At 56.1% G+C, this 1,983-nt stretch overlaps 1 protein-coding gene across 1 annotated transcript in view; it reads right to left on the minus strand.

Annotated features, from left to right (window-relative positions):
• The window catches only part of TGIF1 (TGFB induced factor homeobox 1), a 10,240-nt gene extending 8,502 nt beyond the window's left edge, over positions 1-1,738 (minus strand). Inside the window, exon 1 of the mRNA XM_008074752.1 lies at positions 1,615-1,738. Coding sequence (XP_008072943.1) covers positions 1,615-1,672 — 58 coding nt within the window. The 5' untranslated portion in view covers positions 1,673-1,738. The remainder of the gene's footprint in view (positions 1-1,614) is intronic.
• Positions 1,739-1,983: the final 245 nt, after the last annotated feature.

A 1,983-nucleotide genomic window follows, 5' to 3' on the forward strand; every position in this document is an offset into this window, starting at 1 on the left:
ACCCGGACCCGGACCCGGACCCGGACCCGGACCCGGACCGCTGCCGCTTTTATAGGAAAGGGGCGATCACGCCGTGGCTGCTCATCTGTGTCGGCGGACAGTGTCTACTCTCAGGACTTGAACCCTGCTAGAGGCCCCCGCCTCCCCTCCGGCGTCTCGAAGAGAAACTAGCCGTGAAGTAAACACACGTTCCTGTTGATTTATTTTAGCCGAAAGTTAGGGGGAACCATCTCACGGGGCTTTGGTGAAACTGCCCTTTAAAAGCCCAGATGCCGTTTGGTTGATTTCAAGAAACACACGCCCCCTCTTCTGGGTCTAGTTTTCGCGTGGGTTTGTCCCCCCGTTTTGAAGCAAGCGAACTGTCACATGCCACAGTAAGACTTTCCCCATCGCTTTAAAAAAAGAAAGAAAGAAAGAAAGAAAAACCCCAAACGTAAATAAGCCTGGTGGCGACGTCAGCGCGCGGGTCTGTCTCCAGTTTGAGTTCCGTGCTGTTTTTGTTCGGTCTCCTCCATGAAGATCCCGGCAGGGGAAGCTCTTGAAAATAAGGTTAAACCCAGTGGAGGACTAAGACAGCCAACGGGTGACTAAACTAGACTTTGGAGCCTCTGTTTTAGGATTCCGCTGAATATTAAAGCCAGCCTGCCTCCTCCCGCCCTCCTCTTAAGAAAAAAAAAAAAAAAAGACACCCCCGCCCCGAGAGTGCTTTAAGGCCAGACTTTTAAAAGCTTGGGTGGGATTTTCCAATTACAGGACTTAAAATGAATCAACAAGGAAAACAGCGTCACCCTAAGACGGCAACAACCTCACGATTTTTTTTTTTTTTTTTTCTCTTCTGTGGTTTGATGACTGCGGGGCACCTGGGCGATCGCACATCTCAAACGGCACGGGGGGAAACGTGGTGCGGGGGGAGAAACCAGCAGCCTGGACGCTGCCCTGCAGCTGCCGGGCGCGCAGTCCCTTCCCCGGCCGGGCTGGAGACGAGTCGGCTGCGGCGGCGAGTGCGGGACAGCTGTGGCGCGGGGAGGGGGCGCCCCCGCCGCCCGTTAGAGGGCCGCCTCGCTATTTCATTTGAAGGGTTGTTGGTGGCCGCGATTGGTGGCTCACACCCGCGGGGGGAGGCGGCAGGGGAGGGCCGCAGGGAGGAGGAGCCGGGCGGCCGACGCCGCGACTCCGCGGGCTGAGTGGCAGGAGCCTCGTCTGGAAGCGGGCGGTTACTGGGGAGACGCTTTGTTTGCCAACTGCGAAAGCGGCTTCGGCCACCTCGGTCGCTTTCGAAGCCACTCGGCCGAACACGCCTTCGGTCGCTGGAGCCCGCCCCCCGCCCCCCGCCCCCCGCCCGCTTTCGGCAGCTCGCGACAAAAATGTTTCCTTCTTCCCCGTGGCTATCCTTGGCCACGCGGTGGCTCTCATTATGTACACAAAGGTAACTTTGCTCTCGCCCAAGTGAACTTGGCTAACGACCGCGCTTCTCAGGCAACCGGGATGGAAACCGAGAGTCGGAGCCGGTTTATAGCTGGAAAACAAACTTTACAGGGGGAGGGGAGGAGGGGCGGGGAGAATTAAAAGCCTCTTTCAAATTAGGGGGAGGAAGAAGTGGAGATTTAAACTCACCTTGGCTAGAAGTCCGGCTTGATCCGGCCAGTGCACACCTTTTGCTCGAGCACATCATATCAGAAGCCGTTGTGGAGACTGACGAGATGCTCCAAAGAGAGACACCGCCACAGTCCTGTGGTTCAGCGAAGGACTCATGCCCCCCTCCCCCCACCCCGTGCTCCCCCACCCCACCTCCAAGGCATCTCCAAAACTTGTTTGGAGCTTTGGATTGTTGGTGCATCTTGGGAAGAAAGTAAAACAACCTCAAAAAAGGGAGCTTCAAGTACCAGCATGGCTTAGGATTTTTTTGTTTATTCACTTTTCTCAAGGTGGAAAAACAAGTTTCAGCTCTGGCTCTGTCAGTCCCACTGTCTCAAGGCCTCTCTA

The sequence above is a fragment of the Carlito syrichta genome, unplaced genomic scaffold (genome assembly GCF_000164805.1).
Source record: "Carlito syrichta isolate Samal-C Ts95f unplaced genomic scaffold, Tarsius_syrichta-2.0.1 Scaffold317479, whole genome shotgun sequence".
Classification (NCBI taxonomy): Eukaryota; Metazoa; Chordata; class Mammalia; order Primates; family Tarsiidae; genus Carlito; species Carlito syrichta.